The following is a 24,446-nucleotide window of genomic DNA, read 5'->3' as shown; positions in this document are numbered from 1 at the left end:
GGGCCGTATTTCTTCAAAAGCGACGACAGCTAGAACGTTACTGTGAATGGCGAGCGCTGCCGTGTGATGATTGACGATTTTTTTCGTTCAAAATGGAAGAATTCAAGAAGACAGTGCCACCTGCCAAACAATGGCCAAATGAAGCGTCGCCTTCGATTAACAGTTCATCTTATGTTTGGGGCCCGTCAATTGGCCGCCTAGATCGTGTGATTTAACGCATTTGGACTATTTCTTGTGGCGCCATGTTAAGGCTAATGTCTACAGGGATAAACCAGCCACGATTGACGTACTGGAAGCAAATATTGAAGCATTTATTTATGAAATACCGGCTGATTTGTTGGAGAAAGTATGCCAAAATTGAACCTTGCGCATGGGCTATCTAAAGCGGAGCCACGGTCATCATTTCCATGAAATCATCTTCAAACATTAAACATACTGATCGTTCTACCGAAGGTTTCATCAATTTTTTCAAATTTTTTGTGATTTTTTTCAAAATTAAATTCTATACCTTTTAAAAAAACACTGATTACAATGTCAATATTAACAAGAATAGAAAGATTAGAAACGTGAGGCTCTAAGAATACGAAAATTTATTATTTCAAAAGAGCGCGTTCATAAGATAATGAAGAATTACGCGGATGCCATTGCGGCAACAAGTCATTGATGAATTTCAAATTTCAACCAGGTATTTTATAAGATTATGCGATTCTATCAATTGTTAACCGGTGTGTTTGTTACTTCGTAACGTGTATATAAAAAATATTATAACTTAACCTGCTCGAAAACCACCTATGACGAGTTTAATGTTCAAACAATTTAACATCCCTGTCATTACACGAGCCAGAGAGTTCGATATTATTCACTGTTGAATGAAATTTAACAGTAGAGTTGTTCTGAATACAGGTGACAAAGGGCAATCACAAAAGGGAGTGCGACTTCGCTTATTCGAGTACATATAAATGAATCTCTCCAGTTAGGTCAACGACCTTAATCGTCAACACTATTATATAGTAAATTAAGAATCTAATAAATAGTGCTACCACGTGGAGTAATTGATGATGAGACTCTCATTTTAACTAGCTCGGATTATCAGTTCATAGTTTCAGTCTTTATTGGATTTTTTTCTCTCTATTTGTTGCTTCAAAAAAAAATATCGATACAGATGGTTGAATTTATGATGCGGCCCTAATAAATCAAATTTAATTGTAAAGCTAGTTAAAGTGGATTGTAGGTGATTATGAAATAAATTATTTCCAGAATTATAAACACTTTTGAGTCAATTGGCTTGGAGTATAAGTATTATTAGTACTAGTAGGAAAGTAACACTATATATTCATCATTCTTAATTTCAAAAATTAGGACTATTTCTGGTGAAAAGCTTAATGTATAGTTAATATGGATGCTATTGATTCACCTGTTGCGTCTGGAGGAAGGATTACCGAATAAAATGAGTCATCTAGAGTAACAAAATGATTACTGGCTGTTTTCTTCATGAAAGTTAAACATTTTCCGGCAGATAAATATGTGATTTTTGTTATATGTTATCGGATCGTCGGCGTTGCAGGTTTTCTGCGGTTTTCCTGTAATTTGATGTTCGATCGCTTTTCCTCTTATCAGCTAGAACAACAGAAACCCGCGCAACCACAGCCCTGCAGAGGAGCAACTCCTATATCATGGCAACTCCAACAACCCTTCCTCCTGTAAAAAATTGTCCTTATCCTTGATTTCATGATTTGATTTCAAGTTTTTAAGTGGAATTTTCTAGATGCCAAAAGACAACGTTAACAAAGAGGACTGCACTATCAAAGCCAAATACCTGGAAGTAATCTTAGATCCTAAGACGCTACATCACATTGTCGACTAACTAGTAAATGAGGAGGACAAGTTGGAGGATTAATCGGAAGATCCAAAATGGAATTACAGGCCTTTATTTATTAAATTGTACAAACCTACAGCGTGAAGATATATTGTCCAAAACCATTGTTAGACTCTCCAAACCCACCAAAACATTAACTTGAGTCAAGTAGAGAAAGCACTTTGGTACATCAGCACCCAAAGTAGGAAATTCCAAGAGCCGAGATCTTTTGCGAGCGTCTGATCGCAGAGTTCACATGTTGTTTTTAAGTACAATCCACTACTTTAGTTCGTACTACAAACAAACCTTTCTGGTTCTACACTTTTTCTTTATATCTGTGTACGCTTTTGCTATGTGTGCAGAGACTAACCTCAAAAATTCGCTAAAGACATCCAGTACTACTTGTAAAAACTTGTCAGGATGCCTCCGATGTTTTACGAAGGTTAGATACAAAATTCTTAAGCTCAACCGATTCGCACAATTTATGTGTACCCACCAATGCCTTCTTTTTTTTATCAGTGTGCCCAATAATGTGGACAACAACACACCCAACTTGGACCGAATCCATAGCAAATCTGAGGCATTTTGTCGATGGTGACCATTCACTTGCGCGTGTAGAATAAGCAAAATTTTCACCATATAGAAGAAACCAACTCAACCACGGACAGAAGTAAAGACCCCAAAAAGAATACAAAGAAAGTAGGAAAAGCATCTTCTGATCCATAGACGATTAGCAGAATCTCAAGTATTTAATAAGTATATCGTTTTTAGTCGTAATAAGTAAAACAATTTGCTGCTTCTATGGAGTGAGGATGTTAACACAGAAGAAGAAAATAGTAATAAACATGATGACAACATTGAATGAGAAATGCACCAAAGGGAAGAAATTTGATAAAGCAATAGACATCAAAATGCAGAAGGTGGAGAACGACTTGAATCCTTCAAGAAAATTTTTGAATTATGAGTTCACGGTACTTTTTTATATAATTATATTATATCAAAATTAAAAATCAATTGACTGAGATTGGTAAAAAGTATAAACGATAAAAAAATTCAATCATAGCTTTTTATAATTCAACGATTTAAATTTTTTTCATGTATTACAATAATTGATGTATCCGAAAGTATCAGAAATTTATCCATCCCTTGGCAACCCCACATAACATTAAAAAAAGTGTTTTTCTTGATTAATTTTACCAATGCAAAGTAAATATCAGTTTTAAATCTGAAATATTTTGGGAGACACTAAATGTGATCCCAAAATAGTACCACTACATTTATAGAAATATATTTGGTCCGCGTGTATCTTCAACTATATAGATAGAAGTCTGCATATACGACGAGTTATCAAAAATAGAACTCGTTTCATAAAAAGTATGTCATGACGATATATGATTCTAGAAGTCATAAGAGATTCTTATGATTCCAAAATAACTGCGTTCGTTTTCTAGTCTACGTTAGTGTTAAATACAATATTTTGGATGGGTTATTTGAATGAATAACAATATAAGAAAAAACGAATATTCAGTAGAAGATGATAGTAAAATATTTTATTACGAAATTTCTGATAACTGAATCAACAAATCCTTCGAAATGGGGCATTCTTATCTGCATAGTCAATAAGATGATAAGTAACTAACCGTTTTATTGGTAGGAACGAAATTATAAATATGGCGAACACAATATTTTAACTAAAATAAATAAAATTATTCTTGAAAAAATCTGAAATTACCTACACCTGTAAGAAATAAAGAAATTATCAAATTTCTTTGTTATAACTGTAAAATTACTAACATTAGGAAGTTACTTTAGAAGGTATGATATAACCTCAATTAGGGTATTATGGGCGAGGTTTGCGAAGAGGTTGCACAATAATCAAAGTTATATAACTAATATACAAAACGAGAAAGTCGCGCGTGCCGATTCTCTAGGAGCAGCGTAGCTCCGCGGAGATCTAGAGGTTCGAGATCTGCTCGCTTCGCTGTCTCGATAAAGAATGAACTTCTATTCGATTCAAAATATCTCGAGTGGGTCCTTGTAAGTACGTTGGTTTTTCCTAAAACGTGTACCAAGTATATCGGATAGGATTAAATTAATTGCATGCTATTAAGACATTAAGGGGGTTATAAAAGAAAGGTGCCTTGGGATTCCCAAAAGTAGGTAGCTTCGTCGAAGGATTATTCTTTTATTGAGGAAGTTGTCCTGGGAAATTTGTACTTGAATTACGGAGCTTATTAATATCTATTTAATAACTAAGAATGAATCCTCAAAATGTGAATTATGCAAGAGAAAATTGACTGCTAAATAGTTAATAACCTACTGCTGTAAATTTCAACAATCAAGCCGAAACAATCTTAATAAGAATCTAAAACAAGTAGTTGGCAAAAATTAATATCCAGATTATTTTTAAACGACATACCAACAAAACTATGAATCATTTATAATGTCGCTGATTTTCCCAGAGGTAGGGGGCCTTGAAACTCTGATGACAATTATTTTCATTATAGACATACATATACATATCGACAAATATATATTACAACAAACGGCCTATTTTAAAATTATTTTGAGACTAGTACCGGTTAGAATTTTCAAAAAGTTATAATAGTTCGAGCGCGCATGCGTTTTTGCTGCCCCACAAGCAGTTGGGAGCGATCGACAGCTGCTCCTTAAACTTGTTCGAAATAGCATTTTTCAATCTTTGCAACCAATCGACAGGAAAAAAAGTAAAAAAAAAGTTTATTCCACATTTTTTCAACAGCCGCCATTTTGTTTCGTTTTTTTTAATTTTTTTTAAAAGGTGATAAATTACGTTATAATCTACCTTCCTCTTTGAAAAGCTTTTTGAATTTTTTTTTTCATATCTACTAACTTCGAGATTATCTCAGCACAGTGAAAGGCTATAATTTTCGCAGCCTCAACTTTAGCGCCCTCTATAATATGATGTTGAAGATGTTTTATAGGCAATCATAATAGAGAAAACAAGAAAAAAATATGAATGTTACTGATTTTAGGACTGAAAGTCGAAACGTCAAATTTTTATCAATCTTTCAAATATTAAAAAAAACTAATTTTAAAACAGAAAACACCTGAAATTTAGAACATTTAGAATCATTAATATCAAAAAGTCTAGGAAAAGGAAAAATATTTATTTATGCGTTATTTTTACCCTTATAACCGGTACTATTCCTTGTCATCAATTTATTTGTATAAAGCCGCGTCCACACTATGTCGACTGTGTCGATCGACCGCTGTCAATCGACACATTCGACATAGTGTAGACGTGTCGATCGACTTAGTCGATCGACATTTGTCGAGTCGAATGTAACCCGAATGAAGTGCATTTTTATTTTCAGTCGAATGGAAATAATTGCCAAGTTTGGACCTGTTGAGCGTGATAATAAAGTTTTAAATCATTAGTTTTGTTAAAACCTGTGTGCGCAACGGGAGAAGTGGTTCTATAATTGTGTTTTACTAAAGTTAATTGTTTTATCAAAATGAATTTCACAGAAGAACAAACATTAAATTTAAATATGGCAGTAGCAGCAGCAACAAGAGCATCTGCATCACTCATTTTGTTTCTTGTTTCACTAAAGCACAGCACTCAACTACTCACAATCGACTGATGAAATACGTCCACACAGCAGTTTATGTTATGTGGACGAGACGAATGTCGCCTATGTCGTTCGACATTGTCGATCGACCTTGTCGATCGGCATAGTGTGGACGCGGCTTAAGAGCTACCAGAAACCAACTGAGAAAGTTTTATTATGGAAGTATGGAAGGAGGTAACAAGCGAATCAAGAGCTAAAATATCTAAAACTTTGCATTAAAAAAAGAGTTAGTAGCGATAGGATGAATTATAACAAAAAGTCTAATTCTACGATAAAGTAATAAATTTATTTTAAATTAAAATATTTTCCGTGATGAAGTTGCACATTTGATCTGTCACTGACCGTTATCTAATATAGTGCACGTCTTTTGAAACGAAAATAACCGTCTCTTGATACAAAAAGTCGAGACTCCGGATACTAAGTTCACTAACAGCTGATATCATTGAATTTAATCGTTAAACGACATAGAAAAAACGTTGCTATAATTCAGTGACCTGATTATGTTAGTCAAAAGATTATGTGCATTTACAGTGCTGGAGATATTACGAGGGCCCGAAGGATAAATTTGTATTGGAAAAAATTTATCGAACATTGGAATTGCAATATTAACTAAATTAAATCACATCTACCGGTATAAATTCAATATAACAACGCCATAAATTATAAAAAACTGCTACACTGAGTTTCTACTACAATTTTTGAGTATTCTACTCATTGGATTCGAAATTAAGCGGCGAATTTATTAGGTTGTGATGAGAATAATTTTTTTTTGTTAAAGTCAAAAATTTTCATTAGATTTATCACAAGATATATATTAATCTTTTAAGCTAATTCAATCGACATCAATGGCTTTGTTTGATACAAAAAATTTCTTTCAACCTGAGCTATTGTTACTAATAATATTAATGGCAACGATCTGAAATTATTACAACTTATGTGATGGAGCAAGTACTGCTTTTTTAGTACCAAGTAACAGTTACCAAGTCAATGTTTAAAATTTTTTTACTCAATCGTCGCTATATAAACACAGTAATTGCAATATGCTCAGACAGCGGAGCTACCATACAAGCCATAATGGCCGAAATGGTGTACTCTAAGCTTGTGCTGAAATGTAAGAAAGTCCTACAAGGATTGGTGAGTCATAGATGTAAGATCTAGCTCATCTGGGAGCCCGGTCACTAGAGCAACGACGAAGCAGACTTGCTCGCCAGATTAGGATCGGCAAATCCACTAATGGACCTAGAAACCATTCTTAATGTAATCAAAAGTACTAATATTAAACCTCTCAATGGTTTGTTTGCAAGACATGTTCTGCGGAAATGGATAGAGACACGTGGCATGAGAAAAGCTAATGCCGTTGGAAATATTTTAGGTAGGATAAGGAAATTTTTTTATAGGAGGAAGGTTTGTTGATGTTGGCCCTGATATAAGATTTGCTCCTTTTCAGGGCTGGGGCTGTAAAGGATTTCTCTTACCAAACAACCACTTCACCCATTAGATGCGAAATACGATTGGCGACTGGACTTTTAAACAGACACGGTCATCTAAGACGCCATCTCCACACTATTGGTATCACGGATGACTATGAGTACCGTTGGTCTATGGATGAAAAAGAAGCTGCAGGCCACGTCATCTATAAGTGCCCAATACTCACACGGATGCGGTTCAAATACAAGGACAAGACTTATAGATTGCCTAGTGACGTATAAAGGTTCAAGACAAAGCGCCTGATCGACTTTCAAAGGACATCGCTTTTAGTAATTGATACGATAGTCCTTTCGGACTGCCAGAAGTCGTAATTTATGCTATCGTGAAATTTATTTTGAAACATTTTTAAGTTTAACACATTTATTTCAATTATACGATGATTTGTTGATTAAATGGGTTTCATGTTTTCCAAAAATTTATATTATTTACCCTAAAACTTTTCGCAAACATTTTATGCGGTTATGGAAAGCTCATATCTCAAAAATTTTTGATTATTCCATTCACTTAGTGAAGTAAAGAAAGAAAATGTTTGTATTTTCATGTTTTTATTCTCAATTTTTAGGTTCACAAACGATAATTAGTCCAACTATAGACATATATGTAATATAAGTTACGTCCTTACAATGTATCAACACGTTAATTATTTTTACTTCAAAGTTATTAGTTTTTTATTAAAAAAAGAAGGTAAAATTTTGTGCTAACCTTGAGATCTGAATGCATCGATTGTTTCCATATGTAGATTATTTAAAAGGCGTAAATTGGTTCATTCGGAACGTATAATTTCCATTGAAACACATTAAAAAGATCCAGGTGAGAAAATTGAGTTTAAAAAACTAATTGTGTGTATTCTATACAGATTATTTCAAGTTTGCATATTTGGAAAATTGTTATTAAAAGGAGTTTTTATACAATATCAAGCAATAATAAGAAAAAAAATCATTAGGAATTTTTTATAAAATAAATAAAATAGGAACGAAACGAAACCAGAACTAGGAAAAGTGACAATAGTAACAAAAAAAGGCAGATGACAAACCACGTTACAGCTTTATTGCATATCGAATTACGAGCAATGAAATCAGAAGAATGTGTGACGTTCCGGATATAGTGAGATGGGCCAGAACTAGAAGAAGAGCATGGAGAGATCATGTCAATAGAATGGACGACGATCGACTGGCGAAAATCGCAAAGGAAGAGAGACCCAATACAAGTAGACCGCCTGGAAGACCACCAAAGCGCTGGTATGAGAGCTGGTCCTCGGAGTCACAACTTAGGCTGCCTCTTTGAAAACACAAGACATAGTCTTAAAATAAGAAGAAGAAGAAGAAGAATTACGAATTTCTTCAATAAGCTGACGTTTTAACGTGGGCATACCGGACACCAGATTTAAACCCATTGAATATTTGTGGAGTATTATACTGTACAGTTTGGCAAATACAGGAGTGAATGTACGAATGACACGAAGTTAAAATGAAAAAGTATTCGGATGACAAAGAGGGTAATATACGCTTGGTGAGTTAATACGGTAAATAATCAAAGTACTAAATTCTGTACCCCTATCTCGGTTATCCAGTAAAATCAATGAAAATAGGTCAGTATCTAACAGGCGCAATAGAACTGACAAAGTAGTCAAGTATACCTGCTTAAGGGACCGTACTAATCCCTACTACCATCATCTAGTAACGCGCATTGACGAGTGTATCTATTTCACATTCCTGTATTTGACAAAGAGAACAATTTGCACCATCCTATACAGACTGTGCTAATTAATTAATAAAGTAACGTTGTAACAAATGTTGTAATTAAATGTAGACCCATCATATTATCTTCCAGGTGTACTATTCCTAATATTGACTGAGTATATTCAATAATGGGATGTTAACCTATGTAGCTCAGTAAACAACATGATACATCGTACGTGTACAAGTTCTCAAAACTGAAGACAATCCTTTTCAACGAGCTATTTAAACAACGATTCTTAGGAATTTTCTCGACACCACTTTATATAAATAATCTTAAGCTGACTAAATTTTGTTTTAGAAAATCTCCAACCAACTGAAATGATTAATAAAATTATTATTTTTCATTTCAAAAAACGCTGTAACTGTTCATTAACACCATGAGGTATTTTTATTTGCGAGGACATCGATAGAATCTGCCGACTCATAAACCATTTTTTTCAAGTCTCATTTTGTTTTATTATAATTCTAATACGAACAATAAGAACGGTAGTTTACTCACAAAAACATCATAACAGAAATTATGAAACGATCTAACAATTAAAATTATTAAATACAGGGTGGTAACTACCGAAAGTGTTAGTGCCCACAGAGAAGCATATTTTCTTTTGTTTTTATGGTGTTATTATTTTCGATAGGAGTAAGCAGACGCCTTGGAATCGGACAAAAGGGATGATTTGTTGCGCTAAGAGGGCAGGCGGAATTTTTTTCAAATTGTTACATTTAGCGGTAGTAGTATTTGATTTCTTAATCTCAAGCAAACAGATACCGTCATAGTCCCAAAATATTGTAGCTTTTCGTGACCTTTGCTTTTCTGACACGGGCTCTCCTTTCCAATACCACTCCATGGAATCTCTTTTGGTTGTGTCAAGTTTTTTGAGACTTGTCACTGACGCGTGCTAAATATTTTTGCGAACGCACCCGATTTACTACATGAGGCCAAGAACTCATGAACCGCTTCAAATAACCAAGTGTCGGAAATCTTATACATATACTTTTTGCAGGAACAAATGATAGAGATAACACCTATTATGAATTTTTCGAATGTAAGTTTATGCTAAAATTATTGTTAATACTAGGTGATGATACCTTTGTTGTGGAAACATCCAAACTCGTTTTGTGTTCGGGTTGGTAGCCCTTGAAAAGTTAGTGACAAATATAGTGATGAAACTAATAAAAAAAATGTTAATGACTGTGTGAAAGTCACTTTATATAGATCAGTAGGTACAAAAAGTTATTAAGCTACAAGTTTGTCAAATTCAACAATTATCTCGCACACCTCGTAATGACATGTAATTCTAAAGAAAATATTGACAGTAACGCTTTGATAACTCATCAGGTTTTAACAAAAAAATAACGGTATATAGAAAAAAATCGTTCATCTAACTATATCAATACTAACTGGAAAAATAAACATATAAATCGAAAAGAATATGTGAAAAAATTGATAAACTATTTACAAAATAACAAAAATTGCAAATCACGTTCCAATTATTTGAGATTGAGTGAGACGCTCAAACTCAGTATTTCGTACTTGAATAATAGACAAAACACCTACTGCATACCAACGAGTACCCAAGTGTAAAATATTCCGTGATATCTTGTAACGTTTGATACATAATTCGTTTCTACCAAGACGGAATTCTGGAATTCTTTATTTACTTGAGTGGGTTTTCGTTATAGGTCGAGAAAATGAAAGCGGAAATTGACTCGGAAACAAATGTATAACGATATACATTTTCTAATAACTATTACTAAAAAAAACGCTTAATATAATACTTTTAATATTCATCGAAACAGTAGAATGTACAGAGTATTAACTTTTATGCGATAAACGATATAGGACTTCTCGAACATAATACTGGAACCTCAAATCGACATCGTACATAAAAAATTTCACATTCTACAAAACGTATTTTGACAAAAAAAACATCACGCGTTTTAGCTAGAACTAAATGGTGATTCGTTCAGTGAATAATGGAGCGAAATGATTTGATCCTCATTGATAGGACGTATTTTCTTCTGACTGGATACACCCACAATCAGCAACTGCCTGATTTCGATAAGGCGGAAAGTTTGCTTGTGATGAATACCAAAAATAAGATGCAAAATCTATGAAATAGAAAACATGATAATTGAAGGGAATTCCAATGAAACTCAATTTGTAAACAACAGGATAAAAATATTCGTCCTCTGATATAGACAGTGAAACCTGCCCTGTTTCATTATTTTATGGAAGCTAAAGTTTGGCAGATTCGCTGAATAATTTTGGTATACATTTACTTTTATTTGTAATGTGTTTACATTATGTTGTCGCCGTTTCAATAGGTAAAATTTCTAAGAAGGCCTTTTTGTTTAGAAATTAGAAATTTCTTGGAAAGATATGATTGTATATAAATAATAGATGAATAGTTTAGTGATAAGTGCTAGTGAGCAGTTTAATGTGTTAGTAAATAGTATATAAATACGTAAAGAATACGTACAATAGAAATGAAATAGAAAGGAAACGAGAGGAAAAAGCGATGTAAGAAAGAATGAATCAACGAGATTAAACTTCAGACTATACTATGACATACATATATAAGTATGGAAGTGAAAATAATAACAGGCAAGTGAGAATAAGTGGGAATTGGACATTCAGGGATTCAGAAACAAAAATGAAGCCAAGATAAACACGGAGGAGATGGCACACCTAAGAAGAATAGTAGAAAAACCAATCGAAATAAATATGGAAATGGACAAATGAAAACACAAAGAAAACTAGAACTAATAATAAGAAAAAATAAAAAGAGATCAGTTGAAATGGTATGGACGCTTTTACAAAATGGAAACATAAAGAAAAATAATGAAAGCAGGTGTTAGTATCGACACGTACACAGAGAAGAAAGTGGACAGACCAAATAAGGGAGATTAGATTAGAGAGGTGAAATTCCAGATTAAGTAAAGAGATCGTTAAAAGAGGAGGAATGGAAACATTGGATATAGAAGGAAACAAATTCCTGATCCGGCAACTGAAAAGGTAGACGGAGAATAAAAGAAAAAGATTAATTGATTGTAAAGAGCTACACTTGTCAACTTATCCAATAAAAATCTATCAACTTCGACAAAAGACCGTCTAATAACTTTTATTACCCAAAATGTATACCAATACAACTGTATGCTAAGTAGAGTCTCCACTAAAAAGAGGCTTGTATCATAATGTGTATTTTTTCATCATCCCTTGTATATCCGAACCACTGTTACTACATTATTATATTCATTACGTAGTTTCCCTCGTTTCCTTATAATGGGAGTACTACTACATAAAAAAAATTATTTAGTAGACCTCACAATTGATTGAAAAGTCCATTGTTACATTAGGGTTATCGGATTGAAAATGCCCCGTTTATCAATCAAACGCATAAGGTCATTCAACTACACAATTAAATTAAAACAAGTAATTTCCTCAATAAAAAATTGTTATTTATTATAATGCACATATTCACTGATTAATTTCAAACTATATAAAGTTTTTTCTTTGCGGTTGTTTTTCCGTATAATACTTTCGTTCTCTTTTAAATTGGTTTAATTTATACTTCAAGTTTATTACACGCCCTTTTTATTTAAGTACGAATCATTTGAATGTTTCATTTTTCAATTAACCGGGATATGTGTGAATCAGCGCGTAAACATAGGATTTTATTCATTCAGGGACTTCCTGGACATTGATTAGGAGAGTTAATTAATTACCGTATTGTCGATGAAAATCGAGTTTATTTATTATAATAAAGCAAATACGTACTAATTAAAGTTATTGAAGCGACTTTAAAATGAAGACTTCTTTCAGATTAAAAATATACAGAGTGTTTTTGTGGGTCGATACAAACTTTCCAGATATTTAGATATACTTAACTTAGTACTTAGTAGTGTTGCAGGTTTTCTGAGGTTTTCCTGTAACTCGTTCACGGAAATCGGAAATAAAATAGCCGCATCTGTACCCACCCAAACTTACAATGAAAACAGAGTCAGTGGTCGGACATACCCCAAAAACACTAGAATATCAGCCCTACAGAGGAAATTTTTCCCTTATCAGGTCTAAACTTGAAATATCCCTCACCTCACCTACCCCATTCATAAACAACCCAACCAAACCCAACAAACTTCACTACGAAGTTTTATGGGTTTTGTTATTTTTGCATATGTTAAGAAAGGAATATGACGAATTAAATGGAAATGGAATTGCCTAAATCGATGTTCCTGAAAGATTTGCATCGATCGAACAAATACATTGTTTCCATTCTAAAAATATATTTTGAACAAACCGTTGATTCCTGTCGTAGATTTCATATTTCATTATCCGTACATCCCCACGTGAAAAACCAATTATTAACTCCACCTCGTTCATATATTTCATGCAATTTTTCAGTTCATGCAAATATATTGCATTTAATTCAGCTCGTCAACTGTCATATGCTCCCCATGGGAACGGTTTCCGCGTAAAATACTAAACGCACATGTCGTTATTAAACCGTAAAAGGATCTACGTATCCGGATATTATTTCCTGTTTAGCCTAAACAAGTACACGCCAACGTATAAACTACAAATTTTTGTTTCTTTTATACTTTTTAGAAAAGACAAACCTTATGAAAAGTTATTTGAATATTTTTACATGTTTCGATGTTTGATTCCGGAGAAAACGGGGATGAACAGGATAACAAATGAGGTCATTATAAGAAAGTTCAAGTAAAAATGTTTAAACTGGTACGGACACAATGGAAAGCCTAAAATGTGACATAGGAAAATAAGGTAAGGAAGACCCAAGATAACTTGGTCAAAGCAATTAGCGCAGGAAAGAGAAAGAAAGGAAAAACACATATTATATTCCAAACGAATGAAGTGGACAAATGGATAAAAAAAACTCTAAGAACATTGTAAAAATATAGGCATTTGTAAATACGAAATGTTGGTTTGGAAATATCCCCATCAAACATGTATCAATATTTTCGGTTTTTTCATTCGTAAAGTGATCAAAAATTAATTCGAAAAATAGGTACAAGTGTAAAGGAAATACCATAGTTTTATATTGTTGAAAGTATTTATAATTGTACGTGTCTGTATCGTAGTTCGGAGAGCCTTAAGGTAAAAAACATCAACAAATTAGAAGCATTCGAAATGTGGGTATATCGTAGAATCCTGAAGATACCATGGACTGCCAAAGTGAGGATGAGGATATTCTCAGGCGTATCAACAAAGACCGTGAACTCTTTAACATCGTGAAGAAACGAAAGATTGCATATCTTGGCCATATAATGCTTGGCCATAAATATCAATTCCTGCAGCTGATAGTCGAAGGCAAGATTGAAAGTAAGAGAGGATTGGGACGGAAGAGGATGTCATTATACAAGAAATTCAGGCATTGATCCATACCGCTAGAGATAGAGAAGCCATGAAAAATGTGGTCGCGAACATCCATTAATGGATAAGCATTAAAAGTTGAACAGACGTAATTTTTGTTATTTTTTGTAATGTAATGTAGAAAATGTGATTATTGTAGAATAAATACATCACAGTTGTAGTTAGTAAAGACGGATATTTCATACAACAACTAATTCTGTAATTAGGCAGAATTGTATTCAATTATTTTTTATGAAAAATGTCTAAGGTTTTACTGGAACATCTAGCATTCCAAGTAATATTACAAAAAATGTTCCGGAATAATTTATATGTGGATAAGTGCAGAGAGATACATTTGATGCTTTTACTAAGTTAGCTCGTATCAGAACATTGTTAGCACTCACTATAGCAAAGCTTCAAGTTTTTGAAATTATTATAGGTCTACTTACTACATACTAATTCATTCTCACACTGTTCTCACAGACAAAAACGTATTTTGCTAACATTTGAATCTAGATTACCGGGATTTGGGATATAGATTTGGACATTGAGCAATGCAAGGCAAAAGAACGCACGATTACACCATAAAAGTAGCAAAACTTCATGGTCACATGTTGAACATGTTTGTCGTCCAGAGGATATATTAGTGATGCGCAGGACATGGTTCCGGATTACCCTATAGAAATGTATCCACAATAAAAATTGATTTTCGTTATCAATGATGTAAGGTACTCGTTGTCAAATTTTTCCAAACAATAAACAGGTATACCAAAAGGTAATGATCTGAATCCACTGCTTTATCTTCTAGGTACTTTTGATAAGTGTACAAAATACAATAGCCACATTTGAAGAGGCACAATTCTGAACAATAATCTGGTGTACCACAAGACAGTGGTTCTGGATCCACTGCTTTATCTCCTAGACACTTTTCATACACTTGTAACTACAATTAATAGCTACACGTGTAGTGAGAAATCGAAAAAAGGACCGAAATGAAATACTCCAGGAAGAATTAAATATATTGGACTAACCACACTAGTGAAATGCTGATAACAGGAACGTTGTCAAATTGATGTTGAAAAATCTAACAAATTGCGTATATTTACAATAACAATATGTAAATATGCGAAAACAACTAAACCTTCAATCTATATATAATTATCTATTTCAAAATTATTTATAGATGCCGAATAAAATTTGTAAATTACCATTGCAAAAAAACAAATTTTGAATTTGAAATACATTAAAACGTAAACCGTGTTATCTTCTTCGATGTACCGGTATTCATTATGTAATATTAACAAAAATGCATAAGAAAATAAAACCGTTAATACTGAGTCCAACGGCTTGAATCATATCTATTTAATTACTCACTAATTACCTATATACAAGGACGTACTGACATGCAAATTCATACACCCATATAGTTATATACATAAATATATGTAACACTAGGCGACTAATTTTAACTTTTGGCTCAAGCACATCAATTTTGAAAATCTCTAGGGTGAAAAGGAAAAAAAAACTGTAACACACCCAAGCAGAATAATTTTAAAAAATATATGGCAACCAGAAAATTTTTGTTAGAAAAGAGAATAACTAAAAAAGACACGAAACAGCGCCAACATTTCACAGTGGAGGTTTGTCGAATAATTTTTTCCATTCCATCTGGTTTGAGTGCATCATCCGCTTCTTCAGGTATTGAAAAACGTTGATCCTCCAATTTATTTTTGATCTTAACAAATAACAAAAAATCATTGGGTGCCAAACAAGGACGATATGACGGATGACCCATCAATTCGATGTTTTGACTGTTCGAAAACGTTCTTTTTGGAACTGATGTGTGAGAGTTGGCATTGTCGTGGTGGAGAATAATTCAACAGCCAAATGTTCATGCAATATTGACTAATGCTCCATTTTGCCTCAATCTCTCGATATGCCACATGAGGATCTTGCGATATTTTGGGCGACCTTTACGAAATCTTACACCGAAGTGCGACCACGATTGAATTCATAAAACTCGAATAGCACTCGTATGACAAAACGTTCTCAGTATGATCACCATTAAATGCCGAACTTTATGACTTCAATGTCAGATTTGACATATTCACATCAGTATTGCCACATCTCAAAACTTAAGTAGCAACCCTTGTATTTTATATATCTTTGGATTAAATGCAAAAGTGAACTAAATGTTCAAATTTATTTATAAATATGGTTCTAATACGGTAAGTGGCCGGTCAAAAATGCTAATAACAAGATCATGGACTATGGCAAAGTAACTTGCTACAAGGCGCTTTTGATTTGGGAGTTTTTGGCGGCTCAAAGTTTTCTTCTCTACATCTACATCCACTTCATCAGATTTAACACCACGCACTAAAATGAAAATGATTTGACACCATTCCTGCTACTGAAAAGGTAACAATAAGCATATAAAAATATCTTCAGGAAGTAGCTTTCAAGAAATTCTTCCAGTTATGGATTCAATGTTGAAATAAACATATTGCTAGACAACGGCAGTACTTTGAAGGAGATTGAATCAAATTTTATGAAACATTTTTACGAAGTATTTCCAATGCAAGTTCATATTACTATTTATATAAGGAAAAAAATTATTTGGGAGCTAAAAGCATTTTTTTCCAAACATTTGTATTCATAGTTTCTTGTTTTAATTATGTAGAATCAAAGAAAAACAGACGAGGTATAGAATTTCATTTTATTGCAAATATATTCAAGGTATTCAAAAGATTTTTAATATCCACGTTTTTTACGCCAGAGGTCATGTCAGAATTGTTAAAATACAGAATTGGTGGGCATGCAATAGCCTTTTTTATTCTAAATTTACGTTTAAAAATGCAAGTTTATATTTTGCATGATGACTTTTTACATGTTTTGCTTGTCATTCTGGCAGTTAATAAATTGTTTTGTCGGGCAATATTACACCTTTTTACATAATGTTATTTATTATAAATAAATAGCTTAGATAATAACAATGGATAGTGTAGAAAAAAGACCAAAAAAACTAGTTTAACTTTGTGTTGCAATCTTATAATCGTGTACGTGATTCAATTAAACTGAAACACGGGATTGTCTGTTTATTATTTCATACTCTTCGTATTCCGTAAATATATTTTAATATAGAATATTATTGACTCAAAATGAGTATATATAACAAAATGACCAGTAGCCGAAGGTCAAAGTTGACATTGAAAAGTTGAAATTTTAGGTTATAATTGAAGTTGTGGATATTGTGAGTTTTTATCATTAAATATTGTTTGTGTGGTGTACAGAAATTGTCAAAAATGTCGTTTTTCAATGCATTTTGAACTAATTTTTCATGTAAGACAGAAAAAAACAATGTAATCAACAATGTAGTCACGTTGTTTTCAACTACTTGTGTCTAACGCTCAAGTAGACATTTATCTTTCTATTGTAAAATTTTTTATGCAATCGAATTCAGTCAAGTCGTAATTCTTTATTACTGAAATATTTTTCAAGAAGGAAATTTTGTGAGTAATGAAGCAAATGATAATGGAGTAGTATCTGGAAAATACGCAGGTTGTGGGACAACTCTCGTAAAGAGTTACTTTTAAGCTCGGTCTAATCTGTTCAATTGTGTATTATACATATCAACTTGTGATAGTTTGGTGAGTTGGTAAGAGTTTATAATGGAGAGTTGCTCTAAAATTCCACCAAACACACAACATCACCTTTTTCAGTTAAAAGGCAGGCTTTGGAGCAGGTTGGGACGTTTTGATTTTGTATAACCACTGCGACTTCCCTTCAGATCTTTCATTTTTGGTATAAAATAAGATAAAAGAGATAAAAGCGAACTCTAGTTGGTGAGACTCACTTTCTAAAGTTTTGGAATTTACAAAGTAAGCCCATATTTCAAATAATTTTCTTCTAATTTAAACTAATATAATCTAATCTAAACAAATATTAACAAACGCAAACAAATATTAATAAACTAGAGCGGGGGGCTCCAAACTACTGCCCACGGGCCAGATCGGGCCCGCCACTGCCAATGTTTGACTGCTGTTTCTGTTGCTGTGATAAGTTGAATGGAAGGGAATGATAATTATGTTTTATTTACTTGAAAGGTTAAACTTTGATGACGCCGAAAACTTAATTTAAAAATCTAAGCTTAAGCATATTTATAACTAACAAATAACAAACTAATATTAACTTGATCCCAATTAAAAAAAACGACTCAAAAATTAAATCTGTTTTGACCCTTGGAATATATCGAAACAATTATTTTGGCCCGAAGTCTGGAGATCCTTGAATTAGAGGAATAAATAAATATTTTCAGGAAGTTTTCAGTTAGTAAGTTATTTTCGAAATATTTGTTACGAAAATCTCTAAAAACTCTAGTAGAATCAATAGTGAACAAGAAAAATTTAATTTCTAATTAAATTTAAATGAATGAAAATAGTTTTTCATGTATTTAGACACAGGTATTCCAATTTTAACAGCATATATTCATAACCATCGACATCAAACCTAGATTATTATGAACTGTACTTAATGAAGGTTTGATGAGTTTCACACGGAGTTAGTTTTCCACATAATAGTAATGTTTTAGGTTACTAGAACCAGACATTTTTAACTATACGTATGGGTCGAAATAATCTTAAACTATAACTTTCAATGTTTTCCAAAATCTATAACGTACATATCTCTAGTTTCAAAGAACAACATTACAGATAGAACCAGTTATTTTGGATCCCCAATAAAGATGAACTTAGCCATAGTAGAAGATAATCGCTCCCATATAGATTTATGTTTTTTTACTTCATTTGAACCTTTTTCATATATCGTACTCATCGGTTTAACAAGACTGTTACATCTCATAAAAATAACAAATTACACACTTGAATTGGTTATAGATACAAGTAAAATCCTAAAATGTAAATTCATGCTGCCATACCTCTTCTAAAACAAAACTTTATATGGAAGCGGTTGTTCTGATTATTATTCATAAAAACGATTGCGAAAATAAGAACAAATGTATTATGGTGTACGTCACTTTTTAACGGTTTACTCTCTATAACAAATAAATTATATTTATTCGAGTGCATTGAAATGAAAAATATTCAAACATGATGCGAGAAGTCGATTATATAATTCAAAGATTTTCGTAATTTACCAGGGGTTACAATTAAAATTGAAAAAAAATGTGTAACTACAATAATTTAAAAAAATATACAGGATTGATGAACTAACATAAATGTATGATCAAGAAATCAGATTTCAACAGCAACACAAAATAAATCAAACAAAAGTAATAGATAATATCTTTGAAAGTTATTTATTTAAATGTATTACCATTTCTGAGATCTCGTACTCCAAATCATACACTTTTTCAAGGTTCCAATCTACAATCGTTAAGCTTCTTTATCTCTAGAACTCCTTATGCTCATTCGAGTGTAATATTGGGATTTCAATTTTATTCTCCTTTTATCAATTTTTTCCACTTTTTTGATCATTTGCTACTTCATTCATCTGCTGTATTGTTTTCTTTTGTCTTCCTATTTGTTGTAGCCAAGTTTTCCTGGGTGTTCTTCTCCTTCTTTTCTTATATATTTTTGCTTCAGTCACTTTTCTTATTAGGCTTTATGGTGGTTCATTGAACTAGTCTTGAATCACCTAATTTCTGTTATTTTCCTTAGCTGTTTCATGTCTGTTGCTACTATTTTACTCTATGTCTTTTGGTTCATTATCCATATCCTTGTGGTTCCATATATTAATGTGGATACTGTTATCGAGATTTTTATGTTTTCGCCTATTTCTTTTTATTCCAAAATTGTCTTATTTAGAGCCTAGTAAATTTAATCAAATATTCTTAGTCTGTTCATTATCATATATATTTTTCTGTCTTCTGTGAAAATGACTCACAGGTATTAAAAAGTGGTAATTCTATCCATCATTTGCCTCTTTTTATTAAATATTCCCTATGTTACCTCTTTTTTTGATTTAGAACCATCCTTTTGCATTTCTTGATATTTACTTCCGTTCCGTCTTCATCCATATGTCTACTTGTTCTTCCATTTCATTAAATGTATCTGCTACTGTTACTATATCATCTGCATATAATAATCTATCTGATTTTACCTGTTCTGTTTTTTTTTCTAGCGATTCCTATTTTTCTCAGATTTGTTAAACTAATAATAAAAAAGTGAGGTTTTAAATGAGAATTTCATTAAATTTTTTTTGTTTCTTAATTCTTAAACTTTAAGCCACCATAAAAAATATTATTCAAGATTTTTTTTTCATAACTTGACAGAAAAACTTTGAAATATGTCATATTTATTAATCTATTTTAAAGTTAAATATTTCACAAACTATTCACTACAGTATAAATAGTATTAAAAATAACGAAGTAGTAAAAATTTAGAATGCTAAAAATGCCGTCGTTTGTGAACATTCCAACATTAACTTATTATAAAATTGTAAATAGAATATTGTCTATGCTATTTCAATAATTTTCATGAAAATTACTCACCTCAGCAATATCGTCAGGTGAATATCATGACTGAATCTGTCCAAAGCACTGGTACCATCCACTCTAACTGCATTAACCTTGTCTCTAAGAGAAGAAGAATTTCCAACGGGTGGATGTCGTTCTCTAAGGATATCAAAGATGTTCGGTTGTCTGAGAAAGGCAACTACCTTATCGTTGTATGCCACTGGAACTTCTGGAATATTATTAGTAACAGTTGTTGATGCTGTCGGACGAGGAGGAGGAGCAGGAGCCTGAAATAAGATTACATGAAAAATAAAAGTTGAATTAGATACATATGTATACAGGGCATGTATGCAGAATGAATGTAAACAGAATTTCCAAGAGAGCACAAATGGACGGAGAAGAAATTACAATTGCTTGGTTTGTTGCCCAGACTTATTCAAATGAACAAACACAATTCAGTGGAAGAAGTGGGAAGATTTATAATAAAAAAAATGCATCTTCAAGAGGAAGTAATCGACTGTTAGGATTATATAGAATGTTTCCACCTTTAGTTCAGAATATTTATTGGTAGCGTTTCCATCCTTAGTTCTATATCATACAAAGGTACATTGACAATACTTACATGATCATCGACCATTCTTCTGGGCGCCAACAAGTCAAAAGGTAATCTAGGATCGATGTAAGTAGTTTTCTTGTTAGTATGATCAATAAAAAATTGCTTTTAATCCAATGGGATTGTGAGCGGTAAGGAAAAAACAATTATAGTTAGAACAATAGTTTTAATATTGTGGAAGGAATTATTCATATTAAATGATTTAAACAAATTTTGTACCTTGGCGTTCCTATCCTTCCTTGTATCCCAACCGTTCGGAAGATCCTGATTGGAATCAGCAAATAAATTGACTAGACTGACCAATTCTTTATTGTGCTGATATTTTTCAAAAACATTGGGATCTCTTCTTATTTTCACTATCATATGTCTCAATGTTGGGTTCCTGTTATAGAGAGCCAGCGCCTCCTACAAAAAAAAACACGAACTAGAAGTTTCTAAAATAGTTTTAAAAATCCATTAGTTGAATAGATATAGACTAGTTATTATTTCGGTTAACCTTCTTACAGGATGTTATAAATGATCATTTTGTTACCAAAATATCGTGAATTGAATATGTAGTTTTACAATCATTTAAAAATTTTTGAAAGCGATGGTGGAAGAAGAAGTAAAGTGTTAGGTTATCGTGTCAATAAAAAATTATGATTACTTTGAACTGACAGATTAACCCGGAAAAATAAATTCGTATATACGAAAAAACTAACCTGATTCATGTGTAAAACAGTAAAAAAATCCGGTCTTGTTAACAAGCGACATCCAGGAGGAGCTGTAGTTAAAATATCTCCGGTATCTAATCTATTAGAGCTTATTGTTCTTCTTATACTTTGATATCTCCTATCTAGTTGTCTTCGATGTTGTTCTGCGGCTGCTGGTGGAATTGAACTAGTACTCCCTCCAGGACGGGTCCAAGAAGTTGTACGGGTAGCATGATCGATGTAAAATACTCGACCGTGACTGTCCATTCGTGCTTCCCATGCTGTAACAAAAATTTAGTATAATTTTAATATTTTTTTTTTACTTTGGAAATTCATTTTCTTGAAATTTCATTACAAAAGTGATTTTTTGGACAAATTTACAAGAGAAAATCCAATTTTTGACCTAATTATACACAGGTAATCAAATTAGGCTCTGCTGAGTAATTTTTAACAGAATTAATATTAAAAAAGCCCTCTTCTTCTATTTTATTATTATTCTTATATATGCCATTTTTAACCAATCTAAAGGCATATTTGAACTCAAGTAACCTTCAAAAAACTTGTTTTGAACTATTGATCATTGATCAAATTAAAACACTGATGAACTTTTTTTAACAAATTTATAAAAAAAGATCTTTTATGCCCTTCATACCGCACCTTATCAACGTTTGATAAAATGTATCTAATGAACCATTTTTGATTGTTAAAACAACAAGAAGACTAGTCACAGTTGCAACTTCCTCAGATGACACAGTAATTGTTGCCTTTCACACTAATCCACTAGGAGCCTCCTCAAATATGCTAGATAATCTCAAGAAAGTAGAAACATGGAAAATAAAACCAAATAAAACCAAATGAGACAAAATCCACCCATATGACATTTATATTACGCCGAGAGACATGTCCATCCGTCTTCCTAAATAACTAGCAGAGACAGATTACCAAATACCTAGGCATACATCTGAACAGAATATTGACTTGGAAAAAGTATACACCAAGTGAAAAAAACAAAACCGTATTAAAGTCTATATGGCATTCAGCTACGTGGTTCAACTAGTAACTCCATAGTAGCCGCTCCATTGTACGTTCCTAACAGAATGATAGAGAGGGACTTCAAAGTTTCCTGTATCAAAGAAAAATCAGTAAATAGAGCAATAAATATGAAGAAAGACTAAATGTGCCTCCAAACCTTTTTGTTAGTGAACTAGTGTTTCAAACCAACCGACGTACCTTCCAGATTACAAACGTTTTTGAATAAAATTTTACATTAGTTAGATGGTAAGTTTTAACTTATTGTTTCATAAGAGACACACACTTTAATTTTTTGCGGTAAGATACTATTTCAAATTATAAGGTGTAAAAATATTATGACAATGGGCATGAAATAGTAAGGTAACTAACGTGCATGTGACGAAGGAATATTCCATCATTAATTATTTTGTTATATCTGAAAGGTACTGAACACACTGTTAACACTACCACCACGCCAACACTCACACTCATATTTCAACAAATTTACATAAAATGTTGACAAATTATGAACCTAAACCTCCCCATGAATCATTCTATTATTGAAAGCCGCATGAAAATCCAGTAGTTTTTGAATTTATCTCAAATACACTAACAGAGACAATAAAGAATTTTGTTTTATAATAGATATTGGTTGAATTAAAATGTAATTACAATTCTAAGCAATAAATTTTAAGCGGTATGTGGAAAAGAGCTTGTTTTTCCTAAGTACCCATTAAAATAGAATTTAAAAAAAACAGGGAAGAATGAAAAAAATGTTTCAAAATACAGTTTTATTAAGGACGAAAAAAATTTTGTTGCATGAGTAAAATACTTACAGGGTGGTAAAGGTTCTTCATCCCCTTCCATTTTTGTTAAAATGAGAGCTCTGTGAGTTCTTTCTGGAATTGAAGGTAGCCTTGTGGTATTTATTCTCTGCAAAGGTAAAGGCATTCCACCACTAGCTTCACCATTGGCTTCCCTGTATAAAAAATATTGAAATTTTATTAAAAATATTAATGAATTAACAACAAATCATTACCTAGTTTCTTCTCTGTCTAAACCCATAATAGGTTTCAATCTTATCGTTAAAGTTTCCATATCAGGATCATCACCTGCTGTATTATCTCTACAATCTGTATCGCCATTTACATCATCAGTTGAATCGGTAGATTTGAGATTAGGAGGTCGGAGTTCTGGAGCTCTTAATTTTTTTGCATGATGCGTAGGCGTTGGTGGGCAGACTAATGGATCTGTACTGCAGGGAACTGTATGAGCCACCTAAACATTATAAAAATTCCCATCAATAACTACATTGCAAAAACAGGGGCAAGCAAAATAGCTAGAAGATAGAAAGAAGAAAGAATTGATAGTTAGACTCACTAGAACTAGTATATTGACAAATAGATAGATTTTTCGGAAAATCAGTAATATATAGTATGTACTGAGTAGTTGATAATTTGGTGGCAAATGAATAGAGAAAAAATATACACATCAAACCATTTGGTACGCCATAGTAGGTCAGAGTATGGAACTATGGAAACGTGTCTAACCTCAAGTTATCACATGTCTTCTATGGTGATAAACAGATCAG

General features: G+C 32.5%; 1 protein-coding gene across 3 annotated transcripts in view; it reads right to left on the bottom strand.

Moving 5' to 3' along the window:
- LOC130444203 (E3 ubiquitin-protein ligase HECW2-like) overlaps positions 1-24,446 on the bottom strand; it is a 164,280-nt gene that overhangs the window by 41,510 nt on the left and 98,324 nt on the right. For 2 of the 3 annotated variants that reach the window (XM_056779258.1, XM_056779259.1), the window contains exons 6-10: positions 23,895-24,133; positions 23,692-23,834; positions 21,854-22,125; positions 21,372-21,557; positions 20,576-20,826 (exon numbers count right to left, since the gene is read on the bottom strand). In XM_056779258.1, coding sequence (XP_056635236.1) covers positions 20,576-20,826; positions 21,372-21,557; positions 21,854-22,125; positions 23,692-23,834; positions 23,895-24,133 — 1,091 coding nt within the window. Of the gene's footprint in view, positions 1-20,575; positions 20,827-21,161; positions 21,258-21,371; positions 21,558-21,853; positions 22,126-23,691; positions 23,835-23,894; positions 24,134-24,446 lie in introns of all 3 variants that reach the window. The other variant, XM_056779257.1, reaches the window with a different exon arrangement.

Source organism: Diorhabda sublineata, chromosome 5 (assembly GCF_026230105.1).
Source record: "Diorhabda sublineata isolate icDioSubl1.1 chromosome 5, icDioSubl1.1, whole genome shotgun sequence".
Lineage (NCBI taxonomy): Eukaryota > Metazoa > Arthropoda > Insecta > Coleoptera > Chrysomelidae > Diorhabda > Diorhabda sublineata.
This window is presented reverse-complemented; position numbering and strand designations above follow the sequence as displayed.